The 17,394-nt window shown below is 41.9% G+C and overlaps 1 protein-coding gene across 1 annotated transcript; it reads left to right on the top strand.

The window, feature by feature from the left end:
* Nucleotides 1-750: 750 nt before the first annotated feature.
* Nucleotides 751-15,896, top strand: SPOCK1 (sparc/osteonectin, cwcv and kazal-like domains proteoglycan (testican) 1; the record flags this gene model as incomplete). Its single annotated transcript, XM_010292367.1, has 5 exons — nucleotides 751-867; nucleotides 7,572-7,793; nucleotides 8,402-8,464; nucleotides 14,251-14,388; nucleotides 15,422-15,896. Coding segments are annotated over 5 exons (731 nt in total), but the record flags the coding sequence as incomplete, so codon positions are not given.
* Nucleotides 15,897-17,394: the final 1,498 nt, after the last annotated feature.

Raw genomic sequence — 17,394 nt, 5'->3', positions numbered from 1 at the left:
TAAAATTGTTTGAGCATGTGAATTTTAAGCAGTAAACATGATACAGAAACAGAATATTTTTTCTGACAGAAACCGGTGACTAATGCAGATTTCCTCCTTAAAAATATTTGCTTCAGCTGGACATTAATCTGTTAGCAGAAATTTCTGGGAAAGTTAGATATTTCTCAGCAAAAATTTATAAGAAAATAAATGTTTTACCTAGCTGACAAAATGGAATTGACAACCTTCAGAGGTGGCAATGTCTCATTTGCAGCAGAACTAGAGCAAAATAACAATTTTCTTTTTTATGTATACAAATAAGTATATATATTTCCTATTACTGTGATAATAGCCTTACACTAAGCCAAATGTGGTTATAAATTATTCCTAGCATCTTGTTTGAGTAGGGTGTCTAGGCAAGTATGTCCCTCCTCCCCATCTGTTTGACAGATATTTTTGTCTGAAATCCTAAAAGGTGAAAACTTTTAAGTTAGTCACATAGCTCTAACTGAGAACCTGCGGGTAGCTCTGTGTGTCACTTCTTCTACCACAACTCATGTCAGCTCCCGAGGAAGTACTTGAGTACAACTTATAATTCATAATGACTTATAATTTCTTTTTAACTCGCATCCTTTTCCCTAAACTTCTCCTTTGCTTCAGAGCTCTTAATGAGAAGGATTTTGCAACTATAAACAAGATTTTTCTAACTATCTGGAGTAAGGTTTTTTGCTGGTGCTCTTGAGTCAATCTGGTGCTTTGTTCTTTTTCTAGCTTGCACAGACAAAGAACTGAGGAATCTCGCGTCGCGACTAAAAGACTGGTTCGGTGCTCTTCACGAGGACGCGAATCGTGTCATCAAACCGACAAGCTCGGAGACAGCACAAGGCAGTAAGAAAACACCTTTCCCGTTGAATATTGAGTGTTGTAGGCAGCAACCCAGCCCGAGAGAGCATTGAGCTGAGCACAGCTGTTCGTGCTACAGCGTCACGCCAAGCAGGAGCCAGCACGTAGGCAGGTACGCGGGAGACCTGATCCTGCAAATAAATAGCTGCACCATTTTCTAAAGGAGCTGCAGTTGTTCTGTGCTCTCTCTGGCCCAAACTGCTCTAAAAACTGGCAGTCAGAGACAGAGAGACCTTTACAAGTTAATCAGGCAAATAACTGTGTCTGGTGGCCATGGAGGTCACATCTATACCAGCAAATAAAACTGCCCAGGGACTTTTCTCAAGCCCCGAGGTTAAATAGCATGACATGATTTGTGTCTGTACAGTTAAACTCCATGACCCTCCAAATCAGTGTGGCCGCATCCAAATCACTTCTTGGGGATGGAGCGTGGCATATGCTTACCTCCTAGTTCATGGCCAAGCATTTTCTGACCCAGTGTCAGTGGCACTAGCCAAAAGCGTGGCATACAAGCATGGGGAAAATCATGCCAATGTTGGAAAATCTCACTTTGATTTTATTTTGCAATTTCCTGCTAGCACCTTACATAAGGGAAAGAATAATAAAAACATCCACATCACAGCCACGAAGCTGGAATAGTTAAATGGTGTGGAAAGCTGGAATCTGTTGTGTCCCAGGTATTTAATAACACCATCTTTGCTTCCTTTGATGCTTTTTATTTTTTAAGAAAGGAAGAAAATGAATAGTTTAGAGGACATTTACTCTCTGTGGGTTTAGCCAACATGACTAATTTTGATGTCATTTACCCATGAGGGACGGGAAGATTCACATAACAGCATCAAAAGAGGTCATGTTCATCAGCGAGCAGAATTTTTTTTCTGTAAGGACTCATTAATTCTTTTAAATAGTATGTCCCAAAACACAAGGATCCCTGGGTTGCAAAGTAGGATGCACAAGTTTTATCTAGGTCTGTGGCTCACCTTCACTGCCCTGATTCTCTGGTACAAGCTGCCTAAAGCCAGGGTTAGCACACACAGAATTTAAAGGGTTCAGTCAACTGCTCCCTTTTACGGCTTTTTCGACCCCAGTGCCTTGTTTTCCTGTAGAGTGAGGCTGGAGGTGCTAAATGTGCCGCACATTGGCATGAGCATTTACTGTAGGTCCATGTCTCCACAGCCCCTCTTCTTTTGTGCTGCTTCTGAGCTGTGTAGCACTAGATTGCCTCTTCCTAAAGAGGCAGAATATACCACAGGCTCTATTGCTCAAAACTGTAGTCAAACTTCATTAATGCCAAATAACTGTATCCTAAAACTATGTGGTGAAACAAGCCATATTTTGTGCAAACGACCTGTTTCATATGTGCCTTACTTTCAATAGTATTTACAACAAAGTCAGTATCTTTAAAACCACATGTTCAACGTATTTCTTAAATGGTACTCCAAGAAGGGTATTCTTATCACGCGGAGGAAGCTGAACCATAGTGCAAAAAGACAACTGGATGTACAGCCAATCATGGCTTCAAGATGTGAATTCATTTCCGACCCCATGACAGAAAACGCCGGAGACTTAAAACTTTGAAGTCCTTTGGGCCCAGAACCACACGAAATCTCATTTCATCAGATTGTCAAAAGGATGTTTTTCATGCAGATGTCCCATGAGTTGCTCATGAGGAGCTTACCAAAGGCCAAATTCCTTCCTAAACATGTCAGGTCTTTTTTTTGCTGAAGGAATTTCAGTGCGAAAAACATTCCTGGTTATTCTGCAGTGTTTCCTCTGATTCACAGAAGAGCTGTTATCTCTTTTTAGTTTAATTTGGTACCTGGCAGCTTTTATATGAAAGGCTGCCTTGATGATCAACTTGATCTCAACAATGTTAATTTTTAGACTGTTGACTTAGTTTGGCACATTTTCTTATATGTCATTTAAAAAAAAAAAAAAGAAAGAAACTTTATGAGTTAAGGTGCCTAAATCATTTTTGAATGCCACAAAACTTGGGCTTGGTTTTTTCCTTTTAAGAGTTTGCAACAGTATTCATGTATTAATCTGGATGTACGAAATTCTGCAGCTCCAATTCTCTCTGGTAGCACTGAAAATACACACAGAGTAAGGATAGCAGTATTTGGCTTCCTCTAACTTAAACTTCAAACATTTGTAAAAATGAAAAACATCTTAAAAGGGCTCAGAATTCAAAGCAAAGTTCACATATCCAAGCTGAAAAAAAAACCCGTTGTGTGAATCCTGGCAAACAGGACACACGTGGCTCTGGAAATACGTTCTGATGTACAGATTGCCCTTTTTTTATTGCTCTGCATGTGTTGCCCTCCTCACCAGGCTGATCACTTCATTAAACTGTAGTGGTTTGGTTATGCCTGTAGAGTCTTAAAAAGCATGCACATCCTCAAAGTAATCCATGTTGGGTATGCCCCTGGGGCAGTAAAAGGAACAGATGGTGGGATGCAATGACTACGATGCCTCGGACACATCAGCTGTCCAGAGAAGGTGTTCCAGCAGAGATTTCTCTATGCTACATTAAATTTTCAAGATGTTACTGTGAGTGTAAATAAGCTTTTTGAGTGTATTAAGTTCACCCCCAGGTGAAGAAAAAAGTACACTCTTTTTTTTTTTTAACTCTCTTGAAAGGAAAGGGACGAGGACAAGTCATTGGGTTTGAAATCTCTAACCTTCATTCAATGAGCTATCTGCCAGATCCCAGCAAAGCACCGTAGGCCGGGAACTTTGTCTTCTGCAGGCTTTGTGCAGTTGAAATCTCCTCAGTAAATAATGTAAGCAACTCAGGGACATGCTTTGATATGAGGAAATAATAAAACTAATTAGGTAGTAATATCAGATTCAAATTGCTCCTGAGCCTGTTGATAATTCATAACATTCCCATATTGTACCTAGATAGTCTCTTTGGCTGGAGTGGGAGTTGTTTTTCTTTTACTAGAGATCTATGCAATATAAAGGATTTTTTCTGGGGAACATTTCTTCTCCTCCTTCCTTTATTTTAAGTGATGGGGGAAATTAGGTTAATTATTCCCCTGTTAAGTTAATTGTAGTGTACTTTAATAAAATAAAACTGGCTTATGTAAGTCAACTCTTGAAGAGGGAAAATAATTTTATGTGCCAGAAGGTGTGTTTATTTTTAATTAGAATTTTCACTTAATGACTTTTTTAAATTTAATTCTATTTTAATTCAGAGGAGGTGGACCATTTTACGTGTTAATGGGACATGAGACTTTTACATGTAGGTCACTGGTTTGATTTCCTTCCAGATCTGTAGTGAATGAAAGTTGTTAGGATGTTGAACAGCTGTCAGTTGGAATGAGAAACGTGATGGTCTCAATCCAGGTCCTTGTGAGGAGGTGCCTAAATGAGAGCAATCACCACCACAACTGACAATAACTGGCATCTCTGTTGGCAGCCTCTGCCAAGGAGCCAAGAGCAGGAGGGATATGGAGCCTGTACCATTCTCTTGCTTCTCACCATAGGCACTGCAACCCTGAACTGATGCAGAAAAAGATGCAGAAAAGTTCTCACTGAGGTTACTGTTATTCTGGGTCTGTTGTGCTAGAAGTTCAGCCTGTTAACCAGGCACTTAATTCATTACAGAATTACAGTATGTGTAATTTCATCCAGCATATTGCATCATATTTATAAGCAAGTATGTCAAAAGACTCCAAAAAGGAGTTAATTCATTCAACATCACTTGGTCTTACCAAGTTGATGGGAGCACAGTGACCTCCCAGTGAAGGTAAGTGATGTCCGAGAACCATTTTCCATCAGTTGCCCTGAGAGTATGTCAGAGCCTGTGTGGCACACTCAGGGCACACTTTGTTTTCATTCCTGTTGCTGGGTGCTGAGAGCATCCAGGCTTGCTGGTTTTAGACTGCAGATGCAGCGTTGCAAAAGGTGATTTACAAGCAGTAGCTTTTACTAGGAGAAAATATGAAATGGAGGTAGATACTACTAGTATCCTTCAACCACATATTGAGGGACAATTTAAAAATTTAACCTTTTCACTGATAATAACCATCTAGTTAAGGACTTTCCATCACACTTACCACTGTAATATTTAAAGACTTCCAGACCACACTGTCTAATAATCCAGCACTGCTTAATAATACAGCCTCTTGATAAACCCAGTCTGGAATTCTGGTCACAACAATGAAAGCTCCCTTGTTTATAAGAAATTACAATCAAAAACTCTTCAACTAATGTAATTAACTGGCTTTGTAAGTACCTTTTGTGATTGTATCTTGCATCCAGGCCCTGATGGTATGTCACGGAGCAGCTTCATATTCACATCAGTCACTATCTTGTCATCTGCTCAGACAGATCAGCACCGAGGGCACGCTGCTGTTGTGCCCTTGAGTGCATGTTGTACACACAGATACAGACTTCCCAGCAGGGACGAAAACAGACTCGGGAATAATCCATGGACACTGTCAGGGGCAAGTTCATGCCAGGATCTCCTCCTCCCTGTGTTGATCCTTGCCGGTTAGGAGATGACCTTGAGAGACCCACAGGGCTGAGCAACACGTACCATACTCAACTTGTTGTACAACAGACCTTGTAGTTATTCACCTTAGCACCAGTAAGTGCCACAACAGTGCGTAAAGACCATCACCAGAGAGGGCATCTGTGCAGGAAAAGAGAAGCCAAGGGAATCCAGCTGTTTTTACCCTGGAAACTGTGAAACTGGGATAGCTGAGTCATGTACCAATCCCCACTCCACCATGCAGCCGAATGATCCACCCCTGACTACTTTTAACCTGCCCTGTGGGGGGGAATCAGAAATGCATACACCTGCACAAGGCAGGACTGTGTGTCCTGCTCCTTGGTGCTTTGTAAAGGCAACGTCAAGTATTCTATAATCCTTTCACTCAACAAGAGATTGCACAGTGACCAAATCCTGCTTGCCTTCTTCAGATGAATAAAATAATTTTAGTAATAGTCCTAATTGCTTCAGCAAGGCAAGCAGACTTTCTCCCTACATCTATTCACATGGCCTTGTTCTTTTTCACTGTGCTCAAACTTGATCAGATAATGTTAGAGGAGATAACAGCACAAAAATGTGATGAAATGTTCAGCATGATCTCTCTCCTCCCTGCCTGAGCTGCCCCTAGCCCGGAGGAAATGGTGTTACCTTCTTGCTCTCTTAGAGAAACATGTATTATGAATGACATAAACCTTCCCATTAGTTAACCCTTCCGATTGTTCCTCCGTGTCACCGACACCTTCAGCTGTAGTTGCGTACAAAAAGCACAGCTTTCAGCACAGAGCGTAAAGCACTGCCTTCCCGTGGACTAACGCTTAAAATAGCAGGTAGAGCTTGGACAGACTGTCAGCGTGATTCCGGCAACATCTTAGGTGTCACTTTAACAAAGCAGCATCCTGAAATGGGACTAGACACGTACAGCAAATAAGGCTAAGCTTGACCTCTTTCAATGAAAGATGCAGCAAAAGGAAAAAGCTCATCAGGCTTCTCCACGTGGCCCGTAGCAGAATGAATAGTGCACAGGCAGGTTATCGCACGCAGCTGAAACAGCGTGAGCACGAGGTGCCCAGGGCACTTGGGTCAGGTACGGTCTGTGCCTGCAAATCCCCAGCCGATGCATGCACGTTTCTGAGTCCTTGTTGAAACCGATATCCTTATTATTAGATTTGTTAAGCTCTACATTACAAATATGCTTTCTTGCATCATAGATAACTTGGAAGTAAGTCCACGTTTTTACAGAGAGTTGAAAATGCAGTGACAATATGGATTTATAATGCTCTGACTTGTTTGTGAAAGGCAATGCTACTGTTTTTATGGAGACTGCAGAATACTGGAACAAGTATCTCATATACATTGTGGGTATCTGTATGCATGACAGTCTTTCTGTGACAACCACTGCTGCTGCTGCAGTCTTTTAAGGATCTGGGCTATTAAAGTGAATTATGATGATGGTTTCCAAAGCGCCGGAAGAGCAGAATCCTATATTGCTGCACAATCCTGAAGGCCACAAGAAGGGAATAGTGCTGGTGTGGCATACAAGAGCGTGTGCAGGTCTCTGGAGCTCCCAGCAGAAGCAGTGGCATTCTTCGGAGTGGTGCAAGCAAAAGAGACACTTCATCCTTTCTCTTCCCCTGCCTCCCCCAGACAGCTCGCAATCCAAATCAAAGCATTTTGCTGTCCACCACAAGAGGCAAGGCTTTGGAGAGTGAAAAGCTGGGGTGAGAGGTGGAAGGTGAAAGCACAGTAGGAAAGTATTTGATTAGGGAACTAGAACGGGGTCTGGGAAACAGGATTTAAATTGCATTCAGACTGTTTAGTTTGAAAATCCAGTGGATGCAGCCTTTTCTCATCACATTTCAGTTTCTTGGAATAAGGCCAACCCACTCGGACTGAGGACAGAAAAAAAAAATGTAAGAAGATTTTGAGTAGAAATAACTTTGAATTGCAGTGATCAGCTATGAATCTCAGCCCTCCCCACCCCCCAGCTCCTAAACAGTGTGAGTAGTGCTCTAGTCTGTAGCTGTGCTTGGGTTTTAAGCTTTACTCAGTCAGTTGGGTCTTAGAATTTTGTTCTCCTTTGTGCAAGTCAAGTTAATGTTCAGCCAAAAAAAATTAGGCTTCAGGTTAATAATGATGCCCGTGCAGTGAGTGTGCTCAGGTTCAGCTGGGGTACTGCACTTGCTTACAGGGTTTGACACCAGCATACTACCGATCTGTAAGGATTCCTTAGGCTGGATGTTCAACAAGCTTGACATGAACTATGACCTGCTGCTGGATCCCTCAGAGATCAGTGCCATTTACCTGGATAAGTATGAGCCATGTGTCAAGCCGCTCTTCAACTCTTGTGACTCCTTCAAAGACGGAAAGCTTTCGAACAACGAGTGGTGCTACTGCTTCCAGAAGCCCGGCGGTGAGTTGTGCAATTTGCAGTACAAAGAGGAGTTGTTTGGGTCTCCCTGTATTTCAGGCTTGATTGACCTGCTTATAGAGATGGTTTGAGTAACTGGCAGTCAGCCGCGTTAAAAAGCTCTTTTCTTCAGCACTGCTGTGAAAGGGCATTGTGTCACAATGTTTAATGTCACAGATGAACTATATTAATATCCCTTGATCATTAAAACAAACAGAGAAGTAGTAAGTGCCAGTGCACGCAGTCTAGAAGTAAGCTCTTTGGCTGATAAAAAGCTCAAGAACTTTCTCCTTTATTAATGCAGAAATTAGTCAATTAACGAATCATAAATTAGAGAGCTGGCATTATGTCAGTTTGTTGAAAAGAGAGGAAAAATGGTTTAACAATGAAAATGGCCCCCAAACGCTATTCTCAACTACAATGTGTTGCTTTTTTTTTTTTTAATTAGTGGAGCTAATGACATAAATTTGTTTTGCAGTACTGTACCAGCATATGTGCTTCTTTCGTTCCCAGGTGTACAGTAGTCTACATTTCATGTCAGTAGTGAAGCCAGTCATTACAGAGTCTGTCCTGTACCATCTGGAAACTGATTCTCATACATTATATTTTAGGTCTTCCTTGCCAGAATGAAATGAATAGAATTCAAAAGCTAAGTAGAGGGAAGAGTCTGTTGGGTAAGTTCGATTACTTGCTATTCATTTACTCAACTAATTAAAGCTTCCGTGATTATTGTAACTTTATATGCAGTAATGGTTTTTCAATTAGAGACTAATGTTTTGAGTCAGGAATATGCACCATGGAGCGTAGGCCTGACACTATGAAATTAAACAAATAATGAGATAGCAACATACAGAACATGTGTCAGCGTGGCAGAGGGTTCAGAACTGAGTTACAGAAATGCAAAGCCTTGTCTGCACAGAGCTTAATACTGCCTTCATCACCTCGTAGGTCAGAATAAGTAGAGAGGTTGCTTGATACTCAGGCCTCCTATTTTTGAAGGGTGACTGAAGGTGCCACAGTGCATAGCCAATGGGTTCATGTCCTCTTCTAGTTGTGGTGCAATGCATGCATACCTGGGGGTTCAGTTTTGCCTAATCACCCTTAAAATATTTCAGTATATTCCATGTATATGAAAAAGGAGTTCAAATCACCTCTCTTTAGGCAGCCCTGCAGGATGCTTCATGCTGTAAGATGTGATAATGCCTGCCCCTCTTTATTGACTATTGGGAGCCTGAAGTGATTCATAACTTACATCGCTCTGATGGATATCTAAACTTCGGTGAAATAAAGGCCCATATGGCATTTTCCCATTTAATTGCTAAAAAATCAGGTTGTTGAACTGAGTAAATTTAAGGTAACTAATTCCACACCCTAAAATCACAGAGTGTTACGTAGTCTAGCGTTTGTGTGGTGGAAAGAAGTTTCTTACTGAAACTTCTACGCATTTGTGTACATAGAGCCAAATCACGCGAGGCAAACCAGCACAGATGAAAGTCTCTGTTTACAGAAAGCACTGCATTTCAACCTTGAAGAGTCTGGCTTACCTCAGGCCCAGCCTATCATGCCCATCGCCCAGAACTCATGTCAGGTTCTTACAGCACCACTAGCTGCAGCACAGAGCATGCATGTCAGCTCTGCTGCAGTGCTTCTCAGATTGCAGGCTGCTTCTCAGGTTGCTCTCAGATTTTAGTCTGATGTTTCTAGATACTCATTAGCAGACCCTGCAAACAGAGCTTCTGCAAAGCTCATCTTTGCCAAAGCCTTCCATTCCCAGATGCCACTGCCATTTGGACTCAAGGTTCAGGTACCTTATGAACAATCCCAACCTGGATTCTTGGTTTAAAATAAGAATAAACACTCCCAAAGGCCACAGGGACTATGGTTTAGTTTCCTCATCCCTTCATAGCAAGTTCACATAAAGATTAAGATGTTGCAGAGTTATAGCTCCTGCTGTTCATAGCTGTGGGAGCAAAGGGAGGATTGATCGCTCGGTTGTATGTGTGCTCCGTTCAGTAAATATTTTGCATTTGTGTTCGAATGCATGCTGTGGCAGCGGAAGTCATGGTGTTCCCTGTCTCATGGGTGTCATGATTTTTCAAAGCAACCTAAAAGAATAAGCAGCCCAGTTCCTAATAGATAGCTTTGGATATCCCATATTTATTTTATGCGTTGCTGTTATTTGCTATATGCAATGAACGTCATATAGCTTTAAGCATAAGTGGTTTGTTCTGTGTGCAGGGAGAAGTGATGGCTGTATCGCAGGTAGTACAACACGCAGGCAGTTGTAGCACACATGCTGGGACATGATCGCAACAGCAGGAGTAAAATGACAAAGTAAAATAGCAAGAACAGCCCCTTCCTGGCCTGTATCAGCAATGGTGTGGCCAGCAGGAGCCGGACAGGGATCGTGCCCCTGTCCTCGGCACTGGTGAGCCCGCCCTTCGAATCCTGTGTTCAGTGTTGGGCCCCTCACACAAGAAGGACGTTGAGGTGCTGGAGCGTGTCCAGAGAAGGGCAACGGAGCTGGGGAGGGGGCTGGAGCACAAGTCTTATGAGGAGCAGCTGAGGGAACTGGGGTTGTTCAGTCTGGAGAAGAGGAGGCTGAGGGGAGCCCTTATCGCTCTCTACAACTACCTGAAAGGGGGTTGTGGCGACGAGGGTGTTGGTCTCTTCTCCCAAGTAACTAGTGGTAGGACGAGAGGAAATGGCCTCAAGTTGCACCAGGGGAGGTTTAGATTGGATATTGGGAAAAATTTCTTTACAGAGAGAGTGGTCAGGCATTGGAACAGGCTGCCCAGGGAGGTGGTGGAGTCGCCATCTCTGGAAGTGTTCAAAAAACGTGTGGATGTGGCACTTCAGGACATGGTTTAGTGGGTATGGGGGTGTTGGGTTGATGGTTGGACTTGATGATCTTAAAGGTCCTTTCCAACCTTAATTATTCTGTGATTTTGTGTGATTCTTACCACAAATAACTTCTAGTCAACTGTACTAAAAAAAAAATGAAGAATGAAAGTAGCTAAGCTCAACAAATCAAGAAGCGTCAGGCATAGGTTGTTCCACAAGCTAGAAAATTATAATGTAGAGAGGAACTCTGCTTCACCTGCCTTGCAAGTCTGCCTGCATAACAGCATCTGTCTGTGAGATTTTAATCTGATCTCACAGCTATTTATACAGTGGAAAACATTGTCTTTTCTCTTCACTGACTGAAAAATCATGCAAATCAAAACCAAAACATACACGTGACAAAATATATGCTTGTAGCAACAATGAAGATTGAAAAGAGGGACGAATATTTTCACAGACTCTGCCTTTAATTATTCTCTCTCCTCTCTGTCCCTGGTATAATAGAGCACAGCATTTACAGTCTGGGCAGTACACATGAAGAAGATTTCTGTTAACTTGTATCCATTGGTAAAAAACGATGACTTTTGATATTTTGTTCTCTATGTATTTTTCAAAACACATGACAGTTGCAACAAAGTACTTCAAAGCCATTGCCATTAGATATGTTGAATTTGGAGGCTTTCAAATAGAGTCTAGCATCCCAGGGGACTGAATTAAAAAGTAAACAGCACTATTCATCTTTTCCTACCAGATTTATCTAGAGTACAATTAACTGCAGAGAGTGTACTTTTAGAGCATACAACTGTGCAGCCTGATAATGCTTCTCCCACATCACTAAAGTAATAAATTTCTGCTCCCATCACTATTTTCTTCCGTATCAGCCCTGTGAATTTAGCTAACATAATAGCTAATATGGGGAGCTGTGTGCTGGCTAGCACTTAATTCTGCCAGGCTTTTACCTGTGTGCTTCACTATCTTTAGCATATAATTATTCTCCCCATACCCTCTGCAGAAGGGGACTATTATATAGATAAGGAAATTATGCAAAAAACAAGAGAGAGAGAGGTCTGGATCCATAAAGAGGATATAGATGCGGCAGTACTGTTCAACTTTGTGTGGAATAATTAAATACTCCATGGGACGAAGAGAGACGGGGAAAGCAGGATTTGCTAGCCGGAGGCAGCTCGGTGGGGAGTGGCTAACATTTTGCAGTGCTTCATAGTAAAGCTGCTCCGCCAGCACTCTTCTCTGCACTTGTGGGGAAGTACCGTCTGTGCCAGAACCTCTGGAGAGGGAACGGGAACTCCTTTCTCCTTCCAAACCCTGCGGATGCTCTCTGACACCAAACCAAATTATGGGGTGAAATGTTGGCACTAAATGGGCTGTCCGGATGCCATGCTCCACCAGAGCTTGTAGCCACAGCTTATTTCTAATGAACACTGGGGCTGATTTATGCAGGATTCACAGGACAAACCATCACACTGTACAACATTGCTCCCAGTGACTGTCTCCTCACCACATTATCACCTGCACCTGACACATTGGAGAAGATGTGCTATAATCATCCCTCTGATGGTTGGCAAATACTGTGGCATTAGTATGCGTAGCTAAATATTTAAAGATCCAACGTTACGTACAAATTGGCACAAATTTCCCATGCAGAAGAAGTACCTTCTACTTTTCACCGTGACCCAAAGTGTGAACCCTTTCCACACACCGTTATGTTGGCAGTGAGCCTGGGCCATAACTTATTTTTAAACCTATGGCTTTTACAGGCACTGTGGAACATTTTAATACCTTACAGTGAAACTATGGAGAAAGCTCCTTTTCAAAGAAGGGAGAGGTTGCATTGCCCAAGGAAGAAGAGAAAGCATGAGACAGTTTAAAATGCAGAAGCCATTCTGTGCTCACCCTGTAATGCCACTGAGGTTCCTCCTTTGATTCTTCCCTGGAGCCAGATGTTCATCTGATTTAACAAGGGAGCCCCAGTGACACTGGTACAGCTCTGCTGATTTACAGTAGCTCAAAATCAACACCTGAGCACTTTTCTCAAGGTTGTGTATAGTCTGATAAACACCTGGAGTGCTTAACAGAGAGAAGCCATGAGCATAAATATGAAAAAAACTTTCTCAATCAATATTGAAGTAAAGGATTGAACAGTGAGCATTAACTTAAAAAAGCCTGCAGAGGCGAGTACATATACATGGTTATTAGAACTGTGTTTTTATGAACAGTGCAAACGAGTCTTTGGTAGTCATCAGTATGCTTACATTTGTACATGAACATAATGGTGGTACCTATAAGCAAACCTGCTATAAGATCTTGCTTTGAAGTTATTTAAAATATTCTCACTAATGGATGTGAAGTGGTCTCCAAAACTGACCCAATATGCAAAGATTTCTGTAGATGTTCAAAGGTTTCTGTTCTCGTCTTCCAGGCCTGCATTAGCAGCGCTCAAGCATTAGACAGTATCTGCAGTGCAATGAGTTTGGAAATTCAAGGATTCACTTTATATGGGGGGGCGTGGTGGTGTATGAGGTTGACTGACTTCCACTTTTACATCTTTTATATAGGAAATTTCATGACATTTGGGCAGCACACTCATTCATTTTTTTCTGTGAGAAATGTAGTGGAAATAGCTCCTTTGACACATGAACTGTCTGAAGAGATGCTATACGCATGGAACTAGTTAAAAAACTTACTGCATGACCAGTAAATCACTGCTATCTTCGACAAAGCAGAAAAATACTTTCTCACAAACATTTGAGACAAGAAATTTGGGGGCAAGGGTGGGTTTCTGCCATGTTTCAAATTGAAGCAGTTGGTAAAGAAGGGAAAATGACTGTGCTGACCTCTCCTGGGAATAAAGCTAACTCATCTCGAAGGACAAGAGGGCTTTTCATACTGAAATACATTCGCTGTAACTGCTGAAAATGGTGGGAACAATAAAAGGATTTCTCCTGAGAGCTCCCCTGTCTGCAGAAGCCAGAATGAACCGCACTCTACAAGGCTGAAACATACTGGTTTTATTGTCAGACCAATCTTGGGCTTCAAATCCAAAGACGTATCGACTTCAAATGCTGTTGTCCCTCTCTGTAAAGCTTATCATTACTTCTTTCATATATGGGAACTCCCAGGCAGTCGGAAGTTGTGCTTGAGATTAGTGTGAATAGCAAGCAGATGGCAGTGCTGTGGAAAGACTTACGTTACGAACGCTGAAGGAGTACAAATGGAAGGGAAATGCAGAATTAATTAAGTTGGGGTAGTAATCCAGTTGGGAAGAAAAGTTTAAAACCGGGAGTTAAATCTGAAAGGGGCTCTGTGGGAATATTAATCATTCAGGGACAGACTGAACCTCTCTCTAGTACCGTATGCCATCACCCTCCACGTGCTATGTATACACAAACATTTATCCACTGTGCAGTGACCGGGGTGGCTGAAAATAGTTAATCATACCTAATTTCCGCTCTCTTTTAAGCACCAGATAATCACACATATTTTCTTGCCAACATTGTAAAGATCTATATGTAAATAAGTGACAAGTTCATAATGCTCTATATACCTGCTTGCTCCTACGGAGGCTTGCACTACTGATCATACCTTATATTTTATTCAGGTGCTTTCATCCCACGGTGCAATGAAGAAGGTTATTACAAAGCCACTCAGTGCCATGGCAGCACAGGGCAGTGCTGGTGTGTTGATAAGTACGGGAATGAGATAGCCGGCTCAAGAAAGCAAGGGACGGTTAGTTGTGGTGAGTAATGATGTGCTTCCCTCAGAGAACAAAGGTATTAACACTGTTGTAAGCCCTGCCATTGCTGTACGATGGAGTACGATAACAAAAGTGACAGCAAGGAAACATGACTACCAGTGTTCAAAGTGCTGCTGTATTTTCCTATTCAGACTACAAATGGGGCCCTTGTATACATATAGGTCCTTTGGACTGGGGGTTGCAGCAGGAGTTAACAGGCAATAACCACTGAGAAGAAGATATTTTTGTTACCAGCCTGGAAAAGGTTGTAATTTATATTAAAATTAAGGCTATGGGATTGCTATGCATGGTTATTAAATATGTTGTTCTTTGTAGGCTGGAACATACATTTACTGGGACTCCATGAATAATGTCCTTCCAGACAAAGGAAGGCCTAAATGTATAAAATTTTATAAATTAACAACCAAGCCCAATGGAATTGCTGACAGGCCAATATTACGTAGATATGTGAAATCACCAATTAGCTGTTACACCTAGGCAAGCAGGATTTCAGCTGTATTCCTTCAGAGCGCTTCAGTGACGGTTGTGGATGCAGCTTTCCTCTTCGAGAAGGAACAGAAAAAGCAGAGATATAGGAGGTCGGAGATGCCCAGAATCACATCACAGATGTTAGGCTCAATAGCTGCATTTGCAGAGTGTGGTTTATGGACTCAAATGAAATCAGTTTGCGGAATATTTTTAGCCTGGTTTACAGAGTTGTGATGGGAAGAAAGTATTTACAAATGAGTAATGATTTTCTGGCCTGCATGCATGTGAACTGAGACTCTCCAGTCAAGTCTCTAGGAGGAGGGTGGTGCACAGTTTTTTATGCAAGTAAATTTTTCAGAGTAAAAGGATATATATTTATCCCAGTTCAGGATGAAAATTGAAATTTAGAGGTTGTTTCACGAGTAGCTGAGCCAATTAATTTAAAAAGTAAAATTGCAAATGACAGTGGCTTGAATGACAAGGGTAGCGGTGAACAAGGGATTTGGTGTCATTTGAGGGAATGACCTTTCCTGCTCACCTGTTTCAGAAGAAGAGCAAGAAACCTCAGGGGATTTTGGCAGTGGTGGATCTGTTGTATTGTTGGATGATTTGGAAGAGGAACCTGAAGCAGCAAAAAAAGACAAAGAAGGGAAACTGAAGATTCATGTAAGAGCAGCTAATGAAGATGATGAAGATGAAGACGATGATAAGGATGATGAAATTGGTTATATATGGTAGTGCCCATCATAATGAGGACTCACGTTTTGCACAATATTGCAAGTCACATCATATCTCTGCAATTGTATCTGAGAGTACCTGGCACAAATATTCCCTCTCTACTGAGTTTAATTTTGTATAGTCTATTTAATTTGGAAGACAACTTTTTTTCCGAGCGAGGACTGTTTGGAATACAGCTTTTGTTCAGTTGGTTTGGGGGATTTTTGTTCTATCCACAGGGCAATGAATTTTGTTTCACAAACATTTCATGTCTTAATCCTCACTTGCACAGCCTAAGAAATATATTCTGTGAAAGAAGACTCGCAGAAGGGGCTCAACAAACCAACACAAGGCTTAAAAGCCCTTCTTATGTTAGAGAATGTGTGTCGTAAATTGTTTACCCGGAATCATATCAGAAACCGTTATTTTTCTTTCATGAAGAAGGAAAAGTAGGTGCCTCATTTTCTAGTCCATATTTGTTACATTCCAGTAAAGATTAAGTCTCTTTGGATAGTGACTTCTGGCTGCACAGCACCAGGGGTTTAATCCAGAAAGAAACCCAGTGGCGGGGCTTTCTCTTCCTTACATTCTCCAAGAATGAGTCCAACAGGCGTAGTCCAGCCCCCACTGAAGGCAGAGCTCCCACCAAAGCGTAGATCAGCTCACTGCCACTGTTTATTTGGTTAAGGAACGTGGCCTTGATCTTAAGAGATGCTGAGAACCTGCAGCTCTCCTGGACGAAGCCCTACAGGCAGGGAACAGAGTCCATCTGCCTTTCAAAGCGTTTAAGAAAAGAGTGTTTCGTGGATTTGTAGCATCATCACCACCTCCACAGCTGTTCCTCAGTTCTGTCTGAACTCATTTGCGCTAAGAGTTGCGCTAACACCGGGCGAGCAGCCTCTGCTTCCTGCTCACGCACGACGGATCTGCCTGTTCTTCATTTACTCTTAGCGATCCCTCATTCCAAAGTTACAAAGCTGTCAAAGACACTAACCATCAAAAGTAATAAGCTGTCGTTTCTTTAATTTAAATAGTTAATATTTATTTGGCCTATTTCAAAAAGCAACTTTAGGTGGTCATGTTTCAAAAGCATAACCCCTTTGCTCAGTGTGACAAGCTGCACACTCATACCACACAATTAAAAGAGAATAGTATTAAAAGACATCTGTGATTCCCTCAGCATCTCCCAATATCCATAGCTCTTCAATTGTAACACAGCATACTGACATTAAATTATTTGCTGTGTCCTTTCCCATTGCGGTTCTCTGATGCAGTAATGTGAGGTTTTCTTATTTTTGCTGTTTTCAGAAACCGTAAGAGGTACCTTAACCCCACTCTTGCATTAGGATGCAGGTGTAAGTATTTTAGCAGTGCCGGTAATTTGCCCGTGAGTTATTTTGCAGAATGAAAAATGTGCTTATTACACAGAAAACTAATTAGATCGATTTTTTTTTTTCCTCTGAGTTAGTGTTGAATATGGAGGTGGAGACAGTATGGAGTCAAAACATGGCTGGTTGCATATTCACTCAAAAGAAGGAAAATACCATGCTGGTTGGCAGAAGTCAATTTTTTAGGGACACTGGCCCAAGGACTGTGGTCATCAGCCCTCTCCAAAGTCAGTGGCCACTGCAGAGCCTGGTAGGGCTCTGCAGCCCCTCTCCCGCTCTGGGTGGGACCTCTGCTTTCAGACATGGTTGGAAGAGGAGCTCCTTTCAGACACTATGTGTTTCAGGGGCTCAGTTGTTTTCTCCTCTTTCATTTCCTATTTATCTAGATCAATGACCTGAGAACAAAGAACAAGCC

This window comes from Phaethon lepturus, unplaced genomic scaffold (assembly GCF_000687285.1).
Source record: "Phaethon lepturus isolate BGI_N335 unplaced genomic scaffold, ASM68728v1 scaffold32518, whole genome shotgun sequence".
Classification (NCBI taxonomy): Eukaryota; Metazoa; Chordata; class Aves; order Phaethontiformes; family Phaethontidae; genus Phaethon; species Phaethon lepturus.
The sequence above is the reverse complement of the archived record's forward strand: the minus strand, read 5'-3'. Positions and strand labels throughout refer to the sequence as shown.